This window comes from Aquila chrysaetos, chromosome 7, assembly GCF_900496995.4.
Source record: "Aquila chrysaetos chrysaetos chromosome 7, bAquChr1.4, whole genome shotgun sequence".
Lineage (NCBI taxonomy): Eukaryota > Metazoa > Chordata > Aves > Accipitriformes > Accipitridae > Aquila > Aquila chrysaetos.
The window spans coordinates 6,608,773-6,629,312 of NC_044010.1; the positions used below are offsets into that span (position 1 = coordinate 6,608,773).

The 20,540-nt window shown below is 42.2% G+C and overlaps 1 protein-coding gene across 5 annotated transcripts in view; it reads right to left on the minus strand.

The window, feature by feature from the left end:
* Window positions 1-20,540, minus strand: part of GRAMD1C (GRAM domain containing 1C) — a 54,528-nt gene that overhangs the window by 6,281 nt on the left and 27,707 nt on the right. For 3 of the 5 annotated variants that reach the window (XM_030020222.1, XM_030020225.2, XM_030020224.2), the window contains 6 exons: window positions 15,523-15,641; window positions 14,260-14,380; window positions 10,727-10,889; window positions 3,727-3,873; window positions 2,830-2,948; window positions 1,544-1,686 (listed from right to left, as the gene is read on the minus strand). In XM_030020222.1, the coding sequence (XP_029876082.1) occupies window positions 1,544-1,686; window positions 2,830-2,948; window positions 3,727-3,873; window positions 10,727-10,889; window positions 14,260-14,380; window positions 15,523-15,641 (812 nt within the window). Of the gene's footprint in view, window positions 1-1,543; window positions 1,687-2,829; window positions 2,949-3,726; window positions 3,874-10,726; window positions 10,890-14,259; window positions 14,381-15,522; window positions 15,642-16,911; window positions 17,069-20,540 lie in introns of those variants that run through there. The other 2 variants (XM_030020226.1, XM_030020223.1) reach the window with 2 other exon arrangements.

Here is a 20,540-nt window from a genome sequence, read left to right on the forward strand (position 1 = left end):
ACTTAACTCTGAAGCAAGGCAAGAGACAGACAGTAGCAAAGACAACGTAACTAGCTAAAGCCTCAGGAGATCTGAGTGTCCAAATTATGGGAAACATTTTGAAGTGTTTTCCTTCAGACTCAGGCTAGCAGAGAAATTCTCTCCTCTGAAGTGTTCTCATTTTAACATACATTTAAAACAGGCTTCAGGCTTTCAGATCATAAAGTCCTGCTTTTTACTCTGTATGTGTACACATGATGTATTACATGGGCACTGCAATGGCAGCAGGTGAAATTCATTTTCACCACTCATACACCAAGTGCTCAGATCCTACTCCAAGCAGACAGAAATTAAAATCTGTCTTTCTGTGAGCATGACAGAGAGAAAGTGACATTCCTGCCTTGCCTTCCCCAGGTCAAGCTAATCAATAATGCTTCCAGAATAGAAATGAATTGGAGTAGAATCCTTCAGAGGGCTGCTTTAACAACTGAACGAATCCCATTCATTTTGATTTAAGTCAAGAACACTGACCGTCCTAGAATATACTTTTTTTCAACATTTTCAAATAATCATCTAAATCAATGTAAGCCCACTGTGTTTCTAATCTAACAAAACAGCATCTTTCAAAGAGAGTTTCTGAGCCATTTTAAATGCACTATAATAAAGCCAGCTGTAATACCACCATGCACCTTCTGTTCTATACATACATGCATGCTCTGTGCACCATATTGAAGCCTAGGTTTTTGCTCTTACCCTATGGTTGCCATGTGTCTCAGATAAAACAAATATAGCTCTCAAAGAGGAAGAATGACTCACTCAAAAAAAAAATCATCTAGAACAGTTGTGCAAGGACCTTTCTTCCCTTCTCCTCCCCTCCCAGTAGAGAGGGAGTCTTTAGCACTTTTATAGCTGAATAATAAATCCAGGCTTGCTTACCTTTCCTGGGTACTGATGAAGTTTGAGTTGAAAGGTCTTACTAAAGACAGCACAAAAACTACCAAGGATTACATAGTCAGAAAGTCACACAAATGCACTGAATGTGGAACTTGATCACTTCAGGCATTTTCAACAAATGGGAGAGGAAAGGGAAGTGCCTTCTAAGACTCCCCTATCTAGGTAGAGTTTAATAATGAAGTCTGATTCGCTTGAGTACCTTCCCTGCAAAAGTAGGTACGTTCTATCTTCCCTGCACCCTCCTATGAAACCATCCTCCTCTGCAGGCCCTTAGCAAGGATATCCGGGAAACTTTGTAATAAAACATCTCAAGTAGTTCCAATTTATCCCACTAACACAGCTGCACTCAAAAACACACAACTGGTCAGAACCCAATTCAGTCTTGGAGACGAGTTCTGTACCTCAGAGTCAACATAAGAGTTCGTTTCTCAGTGAATTAATGAGATCCAAATACAGCATACATGTGACAAGATAAACCAAGCTTATTTTTCAGAAGAGAGAAACTGACCTTCTCTATGCTGTTGGCAGATCTTTTGATAAGCACACTTCATTAACCCATAACATACATGCCTTGGCTTCTCCCCTCCCACTGTGGACCACTCAGGCTCACCGTAATCGACACTTGTGACTGGATGTGCGGCTGATGCAATATCTGTTCACAGTGTAGAAATAATCATGGTAGGGGACATCATGGGTCAGTACCTCAGCATCCACCTGATAAGACTGACCTTTCTGGCTCTGCTTATGCAGGATCTACCATAAAAAAAAAAAAAAAAAAAAAAAGGTATATTCATGGTACCTGATTTTTTTTTTTTTACTTTTTTTTCTTCTTCCAGCCTGAATTCCTTAGGCTAGATCAACCGACTCCAAGTGAACTACAGTAGGGAGAAAGCCTGAACAACCACAGTAAAAACCAGTCCAGAATGGCAAGTGTAGATGAGGTGAGGAAAGAGAAGATGCCTCCCACTAGAGCCAACATAGGCAGCTGCAGTACTTCCCCACTGCCATTTCAAGTACCAGATGCAAGGCTGGCCACTGACTCATGACCACAGCCCTTTTTCTGAGACTGACCTATGAGACCTTTCCCAAAGCAGAATTACAGAGTGGTTGAGATTGGAAGGCATCTCTGGTGGTCATTTTGTCCAAGAACACTGCTCAAGAAGGGCCACCTAGAGCTGGTTTCCCAGGACCATGTCCAGACGGCTTTCCAATATCTCCAAGGAAGGAGATGCCACAACCTCTATGGACAACCTGTTCCAGTGCTCTATTACCCTCACAGTGACAAAGTGTTTCGTGATGTGCAGGGTGAACCATCTGTATTTCAGTTTGTGCCCATCACCTCTGGTCCTGTCACTGGGCACCACTGAAAGGTGTGGCCTTTGGTGGTGAAAGCCTGACTCAGTCTTCTTTGCACCCTCCCTTCAGATACTTATATACATTGTAAGATCCCCCCGAGCCTTCTCTTCGGGCTGAACAGTCCCAGCTCTCAGCATTTCTCATATGAGATGCTCCAGTCCCTTAATCATCTTAGTGGCCCTTCACTGGACTCTTTCTATCTCTCTCTCGCACTGGGGAGCCCAGAAGTGGACACTGAAAGCATTTCATTGCATCTTTTCACCCCACAATTCATAAGAGATGTTAATACTTTTCCCCACAGACTTTGTAGGAGAAGTTTACAGCCATCTGTAAAGGTAGAAAGCCTCTCTGATTTCATCAGCATTTGCTCACTAATGGTAAGAGGGGCAGCAACCTACCCTTAGAGATGCTACATTTAAACTGCAGATCCACATTCAGCTCACTGAACTCTAATCCATGGTCAGATCTCTGACAGACCATAGAGTTGACCTCTCCCTTGCTTTAAAGGGCACCAAACAGACACACACATGCACACAGTACCTGCTTTTCAGTTGCGGTCGTGAACTTCCCACAAAGTGGATTGTTAATTGTTACAGTGTACGTCAAAGTCCTCAACTGATTGCCACTGGAATCTCTATTCCAAGGGGTTGATACAGCATCTAGATGAGAAATTACGCAAAATATCACATGCAGATTACCTAAAAGGCATTATATCTGCCCTTTCATATCTTAAGAGTTTAGGAACAGTGGTGGGGGGAGAGAGAGAAAGAGAGAGAGAGAACTGATTCCAGATGGTTGTGGGTTTTGCAGGAAAAGCAAAAATTGTAGTTCACTGATGAACAAAGGTGAGGCACTATGTACCTGAACCTGAGTCTACTGAAAGAGACTTGAGGGTGGGGAGAAGAGTAAGCAATGAAATGAAAATATGTCATTTCCCATCTGCTTAAAGTTGAAGAGATTCACTTAGCATTATCAAATGCTTTTGCCACTTTGCCTTCCAAGCTGACACTGAATAAATACTACCCTTTTTGACTTAATTTTCTGTTCTTATGATCTCAGTGAATAAAATTTACTCATCCAGAAAATTAAAGCCCGTGAGTATCATTTAGGAGGATGCAATGATTTTGCCTGTGTGCCAGCCATACACATTTCACTACCCCACAGAATGCATCAACTTAATAGCCTACGCAAAATTCAGGCATTAAGGTGCAGTTTTGTGGTGCACTGAAATGAGGTTTTTACTCTGAAATGTGACTGACCTACAGAAACAACAGGCTAGCTTTAAATACCCTCTCTCACAGTGAAACTTTAACACTTCAAAATTCTTTTAAAGCAAGGAGAAACTTAAAATTCAACTTAGCCCTATTTAACATTTCTCAGAGGTTGAAATTTTCAGTATAGTTTGCAACACGGACAGAAGGGAGAAGAGTCTATTACCTACTATACTCCTGGAATTGAGAAACCTCTGCATGAAGTGAGAATTAGTGAAGAGGATTTCAAACATCTTGTCTGCAGTGATGTGGAAAACTCTGTTTATAAAAAGTCTCCCATAGAGATCATTCTCAGAGACAGTCTCCTTCACTGCTAAGGAAAGGCAGAGAAATCAGGTTAAGAAAAGAACAGTATTATGAAGAAACTTTATAATATTCTAAGCTTCATTACAGCTCAAATCCCTCCCAAGCTTGCATCAGCATTTGTTTCTCACTCTCAGAAACCCAGTAAAGATAGCAGCACATGATTTGGTAGGTAGGTTGTCTTCAGGAGCAAAGTCCAGAACTGATTTTCAACACCCCTACCCCCCAGCCTGCTATTTCCCTGTGCAAACATAAATCGATAAATCAACATCACGAGGTCCCATCCCTTTAGTTTTGCCTTCAGTATTCTACTAATCCTACAGGAAACATTGGGGAAGACAAAAAGTTAGCATATTCTTCATTAATATGTTTGCCTATTGTACAAAGGACACATGCATAGCAAGCAGGACAGTGAAACCATACTAGCTTTCTTCATACTGGTGGCTAGTTTCAGAATTCTGCTTTTAACATCTGTAATGCTGGTAGTGTCCACAGTCTAAGAGACCAGGTAGACTCCCAAACAGTTCCTCAAACTGTTCCTCCCTCCATACCTATTTATAAGAGGAACACAAGAGGTACCCTGCTCCATTTTGCAGTCCTGAAAAGTGCACCAAGATGCTTGATGCCATCCCCTATTTCAAAACCACCAACAAGCGCCCCAGTAGCACTCTGTGGCTGCAGCACTGACCTTTGCTACTTCTGCTTCTTGTTGGTTGCTGGCATGACTCAGCTTTGTGGTTGTCTCAGCCACTCTTGCAAGAGATAAGGGATGGAATTATAATCCTGGAGGGCAAGCAGTTTCTTCTGCTAACCCCAACTCAATCTGCTTATGCTTTAGAAACGAGTCCATCCTAAACTGTAATTACCAAAACCAAACAAAAACCCCACCCACACACATTACTAAAACGAAACAAAAAGCCTGAAAGCAAATCTTGTGGAAGCAAGACAGAAGTCAGGATGCCTAACCTTTCAACTGATGCAAATGAATGCTTAGAGCTAGCAAAGGTCAGTGCCAGCCACCAATGCAAAGGTAGCCTAAATATCAAGCTATAGTTCACAAGCTGCCTATAGGCTAAGGTTACAACACTTAAAACATTACTGCTTGGTAGCAGTCAGTATTGATAAATGCAAATGCAGCAACTAAACACCACAACAGTCCCCAACGAAATCCAATTCTGACTCTGAACAGACTTCCACTCTAGTGCTGCTTCTACTCTGCTAGAAGGTCGCTGTTATACATCTGCCTCCAAAAAAGTTTTCTTTGACTTAGGCAGGCTTCAATGTAGGACCCCAAAAGTGAAGCATGAATGCCACACTTTTGTGCTTGCACAAGAGATGGACTTCCTTCCCATGCCATGTTCTGCTTATGCAATTTTAAGTCTATACAATTGCAAGGTGGGACAGAAAGCAAGCACCTATTTTAAGAGGCCTATTTAACCAGCCAATATGCAGTCATTACAGGCTATAATACAGATTCTGCTGTGCTGAAGCATTCTGTGGGAAGCCAGAAATTCAGCCTGGGTTTTCAGCTTATGTTCACTATATTTCCTCTCAGTGCTGAACCTAATTCTAGCAAAATGCAGTCCGAGTGAACTGTAAGTTTGACCTCTGCTAACAAGACCTCAACGTTACAGACCTCGTTCAGAGCGCACTCCCCACTTCCTCTCTTTTGCTAAGAGAGAGGAAACTTTACATATGGTTGTTGACATCCCCTTTGCCTACTGTGCATCAGCTAACACGCATGGAGTCAGATACCACGTAATTCAAACCTGGTTACTCTGGTTGAGTCTTACTCAGCAGGACCTTGACATGCCCAAGGAATCTGCTACCACTTAAAAAAAAAAAATACAAAGGCCCAGACACATGATCAAGTCACCATGCATCATTGCTTTGACAGCTTTGACAGCTATTTGTATATACATCTTAGCAAATGCAAGGTAATACAAGTTACCTTTGCCCCAGTGAGGCTTAGCTGAACAATGCAACTTCATGTTCCCCTGAAAGGCCTGAGGACAGCTACTAGGTTTCTGCTGATGCCAGGTAATTTGGTAAGCCACAGCAACTTATGATATGCACAAAGCCCATGAGTTATTACCTTAAGGTGCAGATCTTGCTACTGAGATATTTTATTCTTCAAGCATGAAGTCTGTCCTCCTTGTACCAAGTCTTAAGCAAGAGCATCCATGGGTCTATACAAAATTTCCTTTTAGTTGATTTACCTACATAATCTAGTCATGTCTCTACTAACAGTCAATGAAGTGCCAAGTGCATGAGAGTATCTATTGAGAAATATGTTTTTACTTACAACCCCTTTCAGCTCTTGGAACAAACAAACAAAATTCTAACAAGTGGTGTTATGACATAAAGCAGTATTTTCAGAAAATCCAAGCTGAAACTGGCTTGATATATCGGGCCCATCAGTCACTTTAAACACTAGGATTCTAACAGCTATTTTCCAGAAAGCCTGGAAGTCTTTCAGACAATAGGTCTGGAAGGTGCGTGCATGTATGAATGCTGCTGTGAGCTCCACATCTGTGGAAGCAAGTCACTGCATACATTGAGAGCTTGACAAGCTTCAAGTCACTTCCATCCGGGCTTCTCAGAGTTTATCTGTAGAAATCCTAAATGAAGCAGTGAGCAGAAACAGTAGCATAGCAAAGAGTAAGCATACAGTTTACACACTTGCAATTTCAACAGAATAGAACACTTTAACCACTTGTCCCTGCTACAAATGAATATGCATGTTTGTCTACTGTTTTCTTTTGACTCACAGGTAAACCTACCTGCCTTTTGTTTATCTCCATACTAGAGCAACAAGCATTCTACCTAGGACTGGCTTAGAAATACTGTTTATGAACAAAACGTTTTGTGCAGGTATCTAGATATCAGTTTAACTCCTTCACTTTTAATGCTGTTCTAACTGCTCAGCAGTATGCAATTAACTACTAACTCTCTTCGCCTGAATACATTTATAGATGAATTGGAACTATTGTCTGACAAGAGAACAAGAGATTATTCTGACTTTAGGTTAGGATCCCTAGGGACCCAAAAACCCAGAATTAAAAACATATTACCCAGAGTGTCCTGGTTCAGCCTGAAGACAGCAAGTCTGTTCCCTCCCCCACTGTTTTCTTGCACTTCATAAGGTCATTTTCATCACTGCAAAGCAAGCTGTGGAATAATGTTTGAATATAATACTATTATGCAGCAGTGATTGCAGAGGTTTGAAAACATCTGCAGTGCAAAAAAATAAAGAGACCAAACTGGAGGGGGGGAAGGGGGCAAGAAAAAATTGTTCTTAAAATTCCCATTAACAACCAACTGCTTGAAGCTAAACACACACCACAAGCAAATTAAGAAAGCTGAACTGATAAGAGCAGAGGCTATCAAACAAATTAATAAGACGGCTGATTTTTCCACTCCACAGAGTTGGGGGAGGATCGGGAGAAAAAAAAAAATGTATATATGCAAATCTTGGCACTGTTGAGGATTTCTATGCCGCTAGGGATGGGGAAAAATTGCACACTGCATGAAGAATATGCAGGTAGGAGCCTTTAACCAGATACACCTGAAATCAAGTCAATAAAACCAATTCCTAGAGTGAACGTGTTTCAGACACCATCTGTTTAAAGACTGCATCACCAATATTAACCATTATCAAAGAGCTCTCCTATACTTTAAAAGACCAAGTACAAAATTAAGTTGGGGAGGTACTGAATAAGTACTGTGACAATGCTAGCTTCTTCCAGTTCACAAGATGAAAAAAACCTAATTCCTTTTGCTTTTAGATAACTCAAACATATATCCTCCAAGCCCCAAAGCAACAAATAATTGACAGTTATATGTTCAACAGAATAGGTGCTTTTGGTATTTTGATTAAAATGCCAACAAGATAACAGGGCTACTCTTCCTTACATACACTGTATGTCCAAAATTTCAAATCTTGGGGGTGGGGGGAACCCAACCAAACCAGGGCTGAACTAATTTCAATCACCCTGTATTTCATTTTCTGCCCCATATATCCCTATCTGCAAGAAAAGTCAAGCCACTACTGTACCCATCTCACAGCACTACAGTGCAAGCAGTTATGCTCTCCTGCAGATAACACATTTAAGGTGGTTATTGGTACAAATAAAAATAATACAGTAAGGCTGTCAAGTTATGCAAGGACATCAGGAACTTATGATGTCCCCACATACAGAAAAGGCTGTTTTCCAATTTCCTGCTTCCCTTTTCTTTCTTTGAAGTATTTTATGCTGCTGAACATCGTCATTGAAAAAAAAAAAAAAAAAACCGAACAAAAACCAAACCACAAAAACCTACATACAAAAGTCAGTTGAGGAAATTCAGAATCTCCTGGCTCTATTATTTTGGAAATACATATTCTGTGCTTGAACTAAAATTTGTTTTCTCACATTTAGAATCAAGACCGCAGATATTAATTTTTAACTTAGCCAAAAGTTTGTCATGGCTCAAGATTTATACTCCAATTTATGAAACCGAACAAAAGCACCAAGACGGAGGTCAATAGGCCAGTGGTACATAGTGAGACGCATACCCCCCATCCCCCAAGTAAGCAATGTGAGAATTGCTTAGGGCAAGGGAACTAGTGCTGCTAAGGCTCTGGCATTCCAGCTTTGGGTGTCAGGTGGACCCGGAGTTGAAGAACAACAATCTTGAGCTTGCCCCTCACCTTATTTGCCAGGACACCTCCATGGGCAGCCTGAGTATGAGCCAGAGGACACAAGAGAAATTAATCGCATGGATAAACCTTTGCCATGTAGGAAAGCTAGTTTCATTTGCATGAAGGAATTCACCTTGTAAGAGCTTAGGGCAAATGCAATAGAAAACAGACAGAAACAGAAGAAAAAAAAATTTTAAGCATGAAGAAGGGAATCTGAGAGAAAAGATTCATGTTGTGGGACTAGAAAATCCTGCTCTGAATAAAAAAAGACTAGTCTTGGGGGAGGGAGGAGAAATAAGAAAAGTAGCATGAAGTCAGTTCTCTTTATTAAAGAGACATCTCCAGTTTAATATGCTGTATTTACTCAACATCACCCACGCAGGGAGTATTTACTACTATCGTTTAGGCAAACAGCAGCATGAAAGGCAACAGGACTATTCTCAATCAGTTTCACTGGAGATCTTTGCCATCAAAAATAAAATCCAGAGACAGAAGAGAGATGTGGTACTAAGAGGATAGGAAAACTGCAAGATATCTAAAACATCCGAAGGCCAAAACTTTCTGCTGCTCTAAAAGACACACCTGTGATGGACTAAATAATTAATTTGTGAAGCTTATTAACTGTGTAGGAGTATGGCATAAACAGCAGCCTGTTCAAGTAGGTATATTCACAAAAATGGTACCACCTGACATGCATCTGGTTGAATCTGAACTCAAGCAAACACCAAGGCAGTATGGGTGAGCAAAAGAAAAGTTAGTTGAATATAAAGTATATCCTCAGGCAACAATCACAACTTGCAGGCAGACAATTCAATCCATGACTTTGAAAGCTTTCCTGGACGCCTCAGTGATCCCAACATAATGACACCTGCAAGCAACTTCAGTTGTCAACTGTGTTTGAAAGGATGAGAGGCAAAGTTTCTCAGCCAGATTAAGAACTGCCCTCAATTAACTGAACTGTTCTATTCCTACCAACAGGTGATGAAAGTAAGTTATCTCTTTGCATATGAAAGAAGTAATTCAGTTGCTACTGAGCACACTGCTACTGTTCAGATTTTCTGTCTTTCATTTGCATACCACCATACAAGTTTGGAACCAATCCAGGTTGTGCACAATTTACAGAGTCCAAGATTGAGATATTTAACACAACATCCACCACAATTTCAGTGAGCTGTTTGAACAGCTACAGCCCTTTGGCACGGTAAGTGAAAAGCTCACCCTAGAGAACAAGAACTTCTCAGGGGCTACTGTGGGACCACAGAACAAGCACCCACAGACCTCAGCAGAAGTCTCACTGCCACCCAGCCTGGGTAGAAGGCACTCTCCAGCCTTACTCTCTCCCCAGGACACAGCAAAAATGCTTATACCAAAACCACTATGAGACATACAGCTACGCTTTTCTCTCCTGTGGTGAGAAGAGGAAAGGAAGCACGTAACAGCCAAGTTACAATCTCTACACTACTGTGATATCCACGTTTCTTCTCATCTTGCACTGGGTAATGAGGTATGAGTTATGATGATGGTATATTAGGATCCATTAATATACTAACTCTGTTGGCACACAAAGTGTAATCTGCTCCAAGATACATGTTAAGATTTTTCCTGTTCAGACCAGATTCAGAATATGCACAATACACTCCTGAAAGCTGGGAAGTTGTCTTGCCTGGACTTTCAGTGAATTCCTCAGTTTAATCCATCAATAACATTGAAGCCCATATGACTTAAGAAAGTAGAAGTATAAAGAAGGGGAGGTGGGGAGGGTGGGGCAATCTTGCAGAAACTGGGGAACAGTCTGAAATGTTTCCCCTCAGTTCCCAAGAAGGGAGAACAAAAGGAAAGAAAAATATTTTAAATACCTGTGAGAGCATTGAAAGTGAACAAACACCACCACATTGTCAAGAAACTTTTTTTTTTTTTTAGTTTAAGCTGTTAGCAACACTTCACCCACCAGAGTGAAAAAAGCAAACCCACTTGTTACTGTTCTAAGCGCCCCCAGCAACAACTTTCTTTTTTCTCCTCAGAAACTAAGTAAGATACAAAGATGGGTTTTGCTGCATTTCTGTGAAACAAATGAGCAAAAAAGTTTCAGAAGATCAGAAAGTTCTCTAACTTGCTCCACAAGTGAGATGGAACACCAGAGTCAGGTTGTCTTACAGATCCCAATTGTTAAGAGATTTACCTTCCTCACTATCTGAGGCACTGCTCTTCTCTGGAAGATTTTCATTCTCATTCAGGTCCAAGGACTTTTCTAAAGACCTGCTCCTGACTAGCTTAACAGGTTTTCTTTCTGAAGATGGAAGAGGGCTCTTCTTTACTTGCTTCTCACTTGGGGACTCCTCCACCTTAAACAACCAAGAGAAAAAAACACATCAGTAATCACAGACCATTAAAAAAAAAAAAAAAAAAAAAGAGAGAAAGTTACTTTCAAAGAAGAAAGCCCACAAGTTTTATCTGCTCAATTACCACACAGTCAAGCACTAATGTCTCACTTGTTCCCCTATGGTAACAAGGGACAGACTTACTCATCTGTACTGTTACATCAAGAGCTGCCTTAAAAGGGACAGTTTACTCCCCATCCAGTCGCCTTGCACCCACCTGCATGGTTTGGTCCTCTTCCCTGCATCAAAGCTAGCATTTATAAATTCATTAACCTAACACAGATTATTTACTTTTTATTGATCAGGTTAGTTTTTTCCTGCCAGTTTAGCAAGGGGTCCAACAATCTTGAGGGGAAGCACAATGAAAATAGGCAGATCCTCCCTTTTTCAGCAAGGTTAGATCATCCCAATTACACATTTGAAAGGTGTTCTTATTTTGCAGGTCTCCATTATCCTTTGAGAAAAAAAAAGAAGTTTTAAAACACTGCCTAGACCCATCCTACCTATAAGATGTTACTTCTCAGAAACAAAGCAATGGAGTGTCATTTGCCATCTCTAACACATAAGCAGGAAATCCCCCAAAACATCAATCACTGAATCAATGATGCAGCTCTTAACCCTAAACCATAATAACTGGTGGCTAAGCTTACATGCCATTGCACACTTCAAGAAGTAATTTCTAGTGAAACTGTACGCACAAGGTTCGTACATCTCAAAATGCCACCCAAAAAACTTGGCTGTTAGCTTTGAATCATAGTTTTCATTCTAAACCTCTCCTCAAAGCTCCCATTGCCTCCAGTGGAACAGCTGGGATCAACAGCAGTACAGCCCCCCCATATGCAGTAGTACACAGACCATAATAAATAAGATCAGGCCTCCTCAACTGAGTAGTTCCGATTCATCTGCAATACCATCATTCCTAAAGATTATTCAGCACTGACTCAAAAAAACCAAGAGCATCCGCTACTTGAATAGTCATCCTGTACTTTCTGTACTTCTTGGCTTTTTTCAAAATAAAGATCATCTACTTTTTTTGTGCAACTGAGGGCCATTAACAGAAGGTGGGTGGCTGTAAAACAGAGACAGGCAGGAATTTGACTGCAGTATAAGCAGGCAAAAATACTCCCTCAAGGACCAAAAAAAAAAAAAAAAAAAAAAAAGGAAGACTGCACATCAGAAAAGCAAATCAAAGCAGATCAATTAAGAAATGCTCCTATCGAAAGGAGCTACCATGCCAGAAGTTATACTCAGTCACACAACAGGAACTAAGACAGAACCAACATTTCTGCATCAAAATATTCTACCAATACAGATAGAAGTCAGAAAGGAGCTAATTGTGGTAAAACAATCTAAAAAACTGATACACAGATCCAGCAGAAATCCAAGGAACTCTCACAGCATTTTGATGATGATTAGGGATCTGGTGAACAAGTGGACCTCCCACCAGCAGCATAAGAGCAGCCCACTATGCCATGAGCAGAGCAGGAAAGTCAGGCTCAAGACAGAATACAAGAGCAGCAGCTCCTACAAAAAAAAGTCTTTCATGATGTCAGGGAAAAGCAGATTCATGCTGTGGCTTTTGGAATAACTGGTCAACTCAAACACAGCTTTCTTGGGGGTTTTTGTGTTGGGGTTTGGGGGCGGGGAGTTTGGTTTTTCTACACTAAAGAGTAATGATTTTACAATCTGTCAGCTGGAATTAAAGACGTATAATTTCTTCTTTATGTACATTTATCTCCTGAGCTAGTCCAGTACTGCTAAGCTCTGTCTATGCCAAGGTTTTTCTGCTATTTAACCTCTGAACAGTGGGCTCTGGGACTGGAAGGCCTCCCTGCAAGGCACCCCTTGGGAGGGAAGATGGTTGAAAATACAGGCAGTAAGGTGGTTCCCACATTGAGATGAACTGCACTTAGAGAAGGAGACGAGCCATGACTGGTGTTACGCACAGACTTTCTTTAATCAACTGTGGACAGCTATCGACAATACTTTTTCCAAGACAGGCTAAGTACTATAGCCAACCCCTCCATTAGTTCAGATCTTCCTCTGAAGAGAGCTTTGGGACTTGTCTACCAGAGCAGTACAGGAGAGGTTAAACCTGTTTCCCTCAAGTCTTTGGAAGGTGATTAACTGCGTTTTGTGTCATCAGTACCATGGTTTTTGATAAATACATTCTAAGCACTACTGCCTCCACCTACTGCCCCTGTGCTTCTACAGAATACGTTCTAATCCTGGGGCTGTCAAGAGAGCATTGACATTCTTGAGAAATACCAAGTGACACATACAGCTGAACACAATTATTATGTATTTTAGTTACACTGAAACAGTAAGCTAAACAGTTTAGTTATGCATTTATCAAGACTGCACTTTTACACTATAATTAAAGGACTTTTAAAAAGGCAGTTTATTCAAGGGAGAATCCTAGCATTTTTCCTTGCATACAAACTAAATCCCTAGGCATTACTCCTTACCAACATGCCCCATTAGATTTAGCACCTGCAAGAGATCTCTGGGAGTGGCACCCAGTAGGTAAACAAAACACTTCTTTTCCAGGCAGAGCAATTATTTTTAAACAGCTTGCTCTTGTGCAAATAAGACTTACAAGTCCAAACCAAGGCTACCCGGGTAGATTTTTAGTTATCCTAAAGAGCCCAGATTCCAGGAGCATCCAGGCCTCCCAGGCCTCCCTTACAGCTCTCCAAAACTCTTGTTTTATACTGCTAGGATTTCCATGAGGGATGCCCATTATCCCATTAACTAAGCTTTTAATATCTGACAAATACCGGTATTGTTTGCTGGGTCTGAGTCTCTAGCCATTAACTTAGATTTTGGCAAAACTATTTAAAGCCTGCTGAACCTCCAGATCAGTTTTAGCAAGTGACAAAAGCCATAAGATTTATATGGTAGTAAAAACTATTACAATCATCTCCTTCCTTCCGTCCTCAAATTTTCTAAAGCAGAAACAGCAATTAGGTACCCAACTCCAGTGAAGTTTACAAGAAATGCTTTAGTGCTTTATTTGCTTTTCCAAGATCTTTCCCTTGGGGTATCTATTAATCAAGAGAAAGTGTCTGTAACCTTTTAGGACTACAACTACACACAGGGGTCCCAGCAACTGTGCTAGACACTGTGTACACCTCAGATTTTTCCAAATTCAAGAAACATTCTTGAAACTTGAAGATATTCATATAAAATTTCTGATGTGAAAACCTCCTACGCTATTATGAATTCTCAAAGGCTTCTTTAGAAGTTACAATCCCCGTGCATCCTATGCTTACAGATATACAAGTTCAGCATATATGCTACAAATAGCAAGAAAGGCTGTGTCAGCACTTACTCCTGGCAACGCATGTCTACTGAGTGACTCTCCTTCTGTTTGAAGCGTGGGTTCTGGAACTAAAGCAATCATTTTAGGTAGTTTTTCATCCCTTTCTCCAGGATCATCACAAATGCTGGATCTGTCCAAAGCAAAAAGGAAGACATCTTTGGAGATACAAGTGCTGAAAAATCTGAGAAAGCTTCTCATGTGTGATTTTTGCATTCAAACCATGGCTGTTCAGCTAATATTAAAAACTACCAACTCATTCTTCCCACATCCAGCTCGTTAATCTCTCAAGCCATTTTCCTCACCCTAGCCACCTCTCAGAAGATTCAGCTTCTGACTAAACGGTTAGTAAAACCAAGCACTGGTGAATCAGAGGGAAAACGAGTGCTGTGGGAAGAGAGGAAACAGAGATAGCTTAGAACAAATTTGGAAGGAAAATGCTTTAGGAAAGTTTGAGACAAGAATTTTTTCCTGCATCCCTTATTCCAGAGTTGCAAAGTAGTGCATTTTTTTTACAGGAAAAAAAACCTCCAGGAAATATTTAATAGGACATCTTTTGAAGCTTGCACTGAACTTAAGATATTTTTTTTTCTAACAAACATACTGAGATAACACAGCATTGAAAACAGACATAAATTACATTGTTCACTTTTGTAGAGCCGTACTTATTTACATACAGATACAAAAATTAAAGCCCCGTTATTAGATTGACACCGACAGTTCGTAAGTTAGTTCATATTTGTTGCAAAAAATCAACACAACCGTTTAAAAAAATCCACATTTATTCCAGCTTCCTAATTCAAGCTGAGGACAATACAAAAATAAGCTAAGACCTCAGACATCAGGAGAACAAAGCAAAACAAGTGTTTCAGTCTCCACAGAGGAGAGGAAAAAGTATCTGAACACCATATATAGCTCCATTCCATTCAGCCCTTCCATATTGTCAAAGGGCATGCAGATCCTGACTAGATACCATCATGAGAAAAGGTTGCTATTTAAGCTATCCTGCTGATATCCCCAAGCAGATCCAGGGAGAACGAGGTCTTCCTATCTCCCTCCTCTAAGGGACCTCAGCTGTGCTCCTACTATTTTAGGCAATGAACACAATTAAGTTTTTATGCATGTTCAGTTTATGCAGTTCAGTTCTTTGTATCCTTTTACTATAGGCTTAACCTTTCTAGTAAGGCTACAGCAGCACTTTGGAAAAAGAATTTCTAAGAAGGGGGTCACTGCTTCTCCCTGAGCATTTCAATAATCTTTATAGCCTCCCCTTACCGAGGCTGCCCGTTGTCCTCAGATGATGAGTGGAAGCTCTCCATCTCCTCACTGTTCAGGCCCAGCTCAGAGCCATAGCTCTGGTGCACCAGCTGCCAGAATTCCTGCTTGGTCAGCCTCTGAAAGAAAGCAAGCTAGTCAAGAACTACGGTATGGGACAGTAAGGCACAGGAGGTAAAAGAGTAAGAAGTTTGAATTACGCCACAGCCTTTAACCTCAATTCTGACAAGGACTGAAAGCATTTAGGTATCACATTTCAAGATTGGATTTCAGCATTTTGAGGAACTGTACTCCTGTCTACTCCATATTCCCAGTCCATCACTGTCCAACCAGTAACACTAGACATAAGAAAAAACTCGTTATTTCAGGAAAACACACACTCATAGCCACTACTTGCTTCTTCACGTGTCACCAATGTTTTCACAGATATCTTCAAGGTAGCTCCCTCTTGAATTTCACTCAATACGGCACAAGACGAGTAACTAGTAGACAGCCGGGGACTCCCTCTTTGATCTTGGACAAACTGCTTAATAGATACACACTTGTTTTCCTCAGGATGCTCAGAGTGCTTTACAAATGGTGAGAGGCTAGTGTTTCAGTCACTAGAGACAGCGGTGTTTAGGTCAGCCAACTGTCCACTTTGCCAAGGTGGGACAGGAGGTCCTCACTCTGGAATACCACCAGAGCCCCCTTTACGAAAAACAGTTGTTTTTGCACAGTAACAGTATTACCTTGACTCGCCACTAGCTACTCTTCTCTTTCTCTACAATGTCTGTGCCCTGCTCTGCAAATTCACACAGCTACTGGGATATACTTAAGTTTTCTCAGATCATAAGGAAATTTAGGAATTGAAAGTAGTATCACAAAACTTATGTTGGCAAAGCAAGCAACTAGTTTCAAAGTCCACTTCAGCTGTACAGAGCTTTAAAAAAAAAAAAAAGAGAGAGAGAAAAAGGAAATGGTTCTGGGATTTAGCAGAGCTCAGAGACCAATACTAGCGATCTTAAAAAAGAGACACCACGCTGGAAAAATGTGCCTCAGCCACAATCCATATTGATCAAGGGAACAGAAGTGTGCTAATGAGGCAGTAACACAAGTACTGCTTACTATTTGCATGAAATGATCACATTAAATACCCATGCATTATTTAAAGGGCTTTTAAACGATCCTCCCCCACCTCCCCACTCCACCTGTAGAGCGTTACACTACCCGCAATTTTAGACGAGACACAAAAGCTCCGACCCACGAGCAGGAACGTAAACGCGCGCCCCTACACACCCTCCGCGCTCCCCCCCCCCCCCCCCCCCCGGGGGCTGCCGCTGTCCGTCCGTGTGTGTGTCCCCCCCCCGTCCCCGGTGGGCGCCTCTGCCGCCCCGCACCGCCGCAAACCTGCCGCCTCCCGCCGGGCAGCGCCGCTCCCGGGACTCCCCCGGCCTCGCCGGGCGCCGCCGCGCTGCTCCCACTTCCTGCTCGGCGGCGGGGCCCGGCCCGGCCCGGCCCCCCGCGGTGGGTCCCGCCAGCGGGGCCGGGGCAGCGCCTTCCCCGGGGGAAGGTGGAAGGGGGGGAGCGGGGCACTCGGGGGGCATCGCCTCAGCGCCCAGGACGCCCACGGGTGTCTCTCTGCCCACTCGCCCTGGAAGCGGGACCCCCGCGCTGCATGGCAAGGGAGACGCTTCTTCCCCCCCCCCGCCCCAACCAGGGGGGAAAGCGTGCGAGGGTCAGGGCAAACCCAACCCAGTTGTCAGCCGCTCTGGAAGAGGGTTTGTTTTTGGTTTTTTTTTTTTTCCCCCGGGTATTTTCCAACACAAAAGGTTTCGGGCTTTTCAGAAAGTGGCTGGCACAAGCATCCTAGTGGTAGAGATCGGTTTCGAGGTATTTTAATCTTACCGAGGACAAAGTAAACATTAAAACGCAACACGCACACGTAAAGCAAGGGTCCTAACTGCTAATGCCAGCCTCCCTCTGCCGTGGGGGTTTGTTCTACAAAGCAATGTAGTGCTAAAAACACACGTATCAATGTACAGCCGCCTTATTTTCCCCAGGCATGCTGTCTTTCGGAGCAGTAAACTCAAAACCACAACCAGCAACCTACAGCTGTTTTCATCAAACGGCTAAAAACAGGAGTAGGCGTTACGTGGTTTCCAAATACGACTGAGATGTATCTTTAGACAGCGCACCTTTCAACCAGAAATTAAAGGACAGAAACAAAGCCACTTTCACTTCGGTGGCCCAATATTACCAGCACCTTTACTTCCAGTCATAAGAAAATAACTGGCAAATGGCTAACATAGCTAATTAAATTCACTAGCACGTTCTGCACTGGCCTGTGGGCAAATCAGGCTGCCCTTGTACAGAGAGCTCAGTGGCTTGAGAAAAGCAGAGAAACTTTAAGCTATGCATTTTAGGAATCTATAAAGCTGTTTCCTGTGTTTTTGCGAAGTCAATGGTACCAACTTCTGCTTCTAAAACAGGATTCTTGCACTCTGCTCAATTATTCCTAGCTCAGCCAGATATAATAAGTTGTTAATGGTCCCAGCCCAAGATCAAACCAGGCTTGCTTTACTGTATCAGAAAGGATTTGTTCTGAAGGCAAAGAAGGGCACAAGCTTTCTGGGTCAGACTTCTGCTTCTGAGAAGCCGGTTTGAGAAGCTCTGAAGCTTGAAAGGCTGAATCTAAACATGAATTACTTTTCCCACTCAAGGTGATGGTCTATGCCGGGTTTTTCCTCAGATCCCTTTGTACACAAAAAGAAAGGCTACAAGAAGCAGCTGGGACACATTTTTGTCTTTTCAACCAGGAGCATAAGACACCAATACTTTGTTTCATGCTAGACAAAGTGGTGTCACAGCACAAGCAATACTAGAGAACACCACTGACATAAGCAAAGCTGCTGATTTTTACCCCCTATGGACAGATGCAGAAATAAGAACAAGACACTCCGTACAGGTTTACTCCAGAGACAACCCCCCACCACACACCACACTCCCACCAGTCAACTCTGATATGGAACTCCGATTGCTTCTTCGCAGGACAGGGGAAGGAAACAGCAAACTCCCCCTCTAACTGCCCAAACATGAAGGTCAGAATCAACCCAAGCCCTCTTTGGCCTCTAAAACAATCCTCGTTGCACACAAAGGTGCAAGTAAATATCTCTTTTTCACAACCTACCCTGAGAAGCTGCCCGGGAAGGCAGAACTGCTGTCCTGGTAGATGTTTGCCACAAGAAGCATAGCTCATCAGAAATTCTGGTCCCTTCTCACACCTCTAGGCTTACCTGCTACAATGTCGCTGGAGACAGGTGCAAATCTCTACCCAGCAAAGCATAAGAAGAACAATAGGAAAATAAATCCAACTCTAAGGAAGAGGACTTGTGGGAATTGAGACCGATTAAGTTAAGATCTTGTTCCATTAGAAATAAGGGGCACTGTGTTTGTTTGGGATTTGAATGACCTGCCTAATTAGATTTTAATTTGTTCCTTCTCCCTTCAACTGGAAGGATATTTGACACCCATAAGCTTTAGGAAAATAAAGCAAAAGTGTAAACGGCATTGCTCTTACTATCAATAGCAGCCATAGTAAACTTGTTTTACCAATCTGGAAAGCCTGTTGCAAAACAGGAATTTTGCCTGATTTTATAAACTGATGTATTATTGAAAGCCTCAGTGGATGTGGAAGCAGCTATCTGTTTTATCGAGACCGGTGTCATGTCTCTTCCAGACCTACATTAATGACTCCTTATTTTCCATGATGCTTCCCCTTCGACCAGGAGCATTTAAAAAACAATGGCAAGGTAAAAGCTTAAGAGACTCACTCTGAGCACATTTTGCAATAGGAATGGGGGGAAAAAGTGGAATTTTCCTTGAAAGAAAAAAAAAAGTCTTTACATGAACATTTAAAAAAAAACATAGCCTAAGAAAGGACCATCTTAAGAGGAAGGTACCCACTGATTCCCAGAGGAACCAACATTGAAGGGCACCAAATGCACGGTAGCATGCTCTGAGCAAGATCTGAAGGAGAAGCTATGAGCTAGAAAATTACAGCTCAGCTAAGGGGACCAAGAGTCCCATCAGAACAGTGACACAAAGTTGGGGGAGAGCTTCTTGATGGCCAAAGTAAGCTGAGGCATGGAATAGCACGTAACCATTTATTGGTTTTCTTACACAATGCAAGTCATTTCCAATAGAAAGGTGGACCTTACAAAATACTACTTGTTCAACTGTCTAGGACACACAATACTTCAGAAGTACAAGGCAGAATGGCCACAAGATGGAGATCTGGGAAAGGGCATGCTGACCCTAAGGAGAAGTTCTACAGGTGGTGGAAGCTTAAGGCGTATCAGGTAAAGCAGATACATCACTCTTCAGAGGTGAGACCTCGTAACACAAAATCTATGCCCAGGAAGCATTGAAGAGGCAGAGCCGGTGACTGAAAATTACCTCTGCACAAACATGATTTGAAGCAAATGCAACTCCAATCCCCTGGATCCAAATCCTGCAAATTGGGGATTATTCACCATCAGGTGGCGTGAACCAGCACTGTGACAGCTGCATTCAGAGTTACACTTCTAATGACACCAGAACAACTTTATTTCAGAATTTAACAGTTGGATGTCATCTCCGGGTTTAGCAGATGCACTCCAGATAATAACTAAGTTATCCACAGGCTTTAAAATATTTAGCTATCTGCAGAGGAAACATTAAAACCAGCTCCTTTTGGAACTGGTTCCAGAATGAGATTTGTTTTTTTGTCACAAGCCTTACAAATTCTGACGGGATCCCTTTGACCACTGGAGCCCAGAAACACCAGGCTTCACACACTCAGGGCACTGCATACCACACCAGAACCTCAGACATCCAAGATCTCTTTCAAATGTACGGTGTCCCTGCCATGGGGTGGTGGGGAGAAAGCAGCAAAACTGCTTGGATGGATCAAAGGCTTTCTTTTAGCAATAGGTCAGTGGGCAGCTGTCACTGTAGTGCAGTCAGTGGATCCAGCTCTAGCAACTTCAGTTTCTACT